General features: G+C 38.1%; 1 protein-coding gene across 1 annotated transcript; it reads right to left on the minus strand.

The window, feature by feature from the left end:
- Positions 1–255: 255 nt before the first annotated feature.
- On the minus strand, positions 256–1,558 carry LOC130073154 (uncharacterized). The gene is made up of 3 exons (XM_056238586.1): positions 1,466–1,558; positions 1,175–1,296; positions 256–1,008 (listed from the first exon to the last, which is right to left on the minus strand). Exons 1-3 carry the CDS (start codon positions 1,466–1,468, stop codon positions 420–422), a joined length of 714 nt encoding a protein of 237 aa, XP_056094561.1. The 5' UTR covers positions 1,469–1,558; the 3' UTR covers positions 256–419.
- Positions 1,559–1,939: the final 381 nt, after the last annotated feature.

The following is a 1,939-nucleotide window of genomic DNA, read 5'->3' on the forward strand; positions in this document are numbered from 1 at the left end:
TGTTTGTCTAAAATAAACTCATCTCGGAGGCCTGATGCCGGCACCCACTGTGTCTGTCTTCGTTCACCCTGACAGCTGCATAAAGCTTGTTTTCCTTCTTGTCAGTAATGTTAACAATGCACCGAGTTCTCAGATAAATACAAACACCCATACATCTACCGTGTTCACAATAAACCAACTTTTGCATTATGACTCTCCCTTTTGACTTTTTATAACCCACATCATCTTGAAAAAAAAAAAAACACACAAAGTTTGCAGGCAGAAGTATTTTATTAGTTCAAGTTGGAAGCAAGATTATTTTTGAAATGCATTTTACTACTTCATCTAAGCATACTGGTTATCAAAACAAAGGATAGTAGATCTCACTAAAACAGAATCACGTGGGAAAGAGGTGAACGTTACTGCAGTTAGATCTCTCTTTAAGGCAGACAGTGCGCATCTATGGCAGTGTCTCCTTCCCCTTTACAAGGATAACACACATTCTCACTCACACAGCGGAAGAGAGGAACATGAGCCACAATCTGCTTAAACTTAGTCTGAAGATCTTTTTCAGTGTCAAACTTCCAGAAATCCTTGAAGACAAAAGCTTTAATTCCATCATGTTCTTTCCATTTCTTCAGAGCATTTATAATGTTGTGACTGCTTGACGGATTCAGACACGTGTCGACACAGGGAGATTCAAAGGTGTAGAAAACAGAGCAGCCGTCTTTTCTTTTATTCAAAAGTTTGCTCATGGGCGAGTTGTCAGCAGGATTCAGCAGGAGAGACTCTGAATGCATGTTGTATTGCTTCTTTTTACTAATTACAACTTTCCTAGTTCCTGCAGCGATGAGCTCTGAACCCTGGTAAAGTGCGTTTGTTTCATCAGTAATAGCATTTTTCACATTCGCAGCATTCTCCTGAGTCAGGAACGTGTTCAGATTGAAGTTCTGTTGACACTGATCCTTCGGCACATTGATGGCGGTGGCGTACTGACGGGCATGTCCATCTATATCGACTCTCTTATAGCTGAAAAACAGTAAACAAGATCAAATATTGACTAATGACACACTCCCATGTTTTCAATGCATGACCGCTTGACTGAGTGCTTCTCATTTCTCTACTTCCTCTTTTTTGCTCTACTTCCTCATTGCTTAACATTAAACTTTTAATTTTTCATAGATTGGAGACTTACTTCTGCTCAAAGAAGTTAATAATGCGGGCGAGAGTCTTGATGTCCACAGTGTCTTCAACACTTTCTGTCCAGTCGGGAAGCAGAAAGAGCAGCAGGAGTCCACTCAGAAACACAGTGAACTTCTAAAGTCACAAAACAGCACACACACACAGAGAAAAACTAAATAAATGGATAAATATCAAGTGCATACTCATTATAATAGAAAAACAAGCCCATTCAAAAGACCTGGACCACTACCTCCCACTGACACCACATCTTAATAATAATTTCTAAATCTTGAATGTGACTGACCATGTTTGTTGTTTCAAATCTTCAAGCCCGGAGACGATCTGTGAGTCTTCAAAGAAAAGTGATTAGAGTGAAGGAGAAACGGGGATGGGATTTATTCTTGAGTTTGGACCAGCCCTCTTCTTAAAAAAAAAAAAAAAAAAAGACCACAAAATTACTAAGAAAACTGCATGCCTTAATCACTGATTTTCACAATCTTGAATAATTCCATTGACCTTTTTTTTTTTTGTATGGCTCAACAACTATAATTAATATAATGTTATATATTTTAATAAATGTCTCGATGGTTTAAGCATATTTGCCAATTTCTTTGGAATTTGAAGCAATATGTCACTCTGATTCTGTGACAGCTGAAATATGTGGCCTGCAGGCATCACGAGCCTTTAGCATTTACTGATTCTGAAGCAATCATGAAGATTCACTTTCACAGTTTAAAACGGTTTCCACTATTCTGCTTCTTACACTTTTAAACTAAAA

The sequence above is a fragment of the Rhinichthys klamathensis genome, unplaced genomic scaffold (genome assembly GCF_029890125.1).
Source record: "Rhinichthys klamathensis goyatoka isolate OS25496 unplaced genomic scaffold, OSU_Roscu_1.1 h1tg000527l_1, whole genome shotgun sequence".
In the NCBI taxonomy this organism is placed as follows: Eukaryota; Metazoa; Chordata; class Actinopteri; order Cypriniformes; family Leuciscidae; genus Rhinichthys; species Rhinichthys klamathensis.

Bases quoted from the DNA above. Each gene is read 5' to 3' on its own strand.
- LOC130073154 (XM_056238586.1), bottom strand. The intron at 1,009-1,174 runs GTAAGTCTCCAA...ACTGTTTTTCAG, and splicing joins ATTAACTTCTTTGAGCAGAA to CTATAAGAGAGTCGATATAG.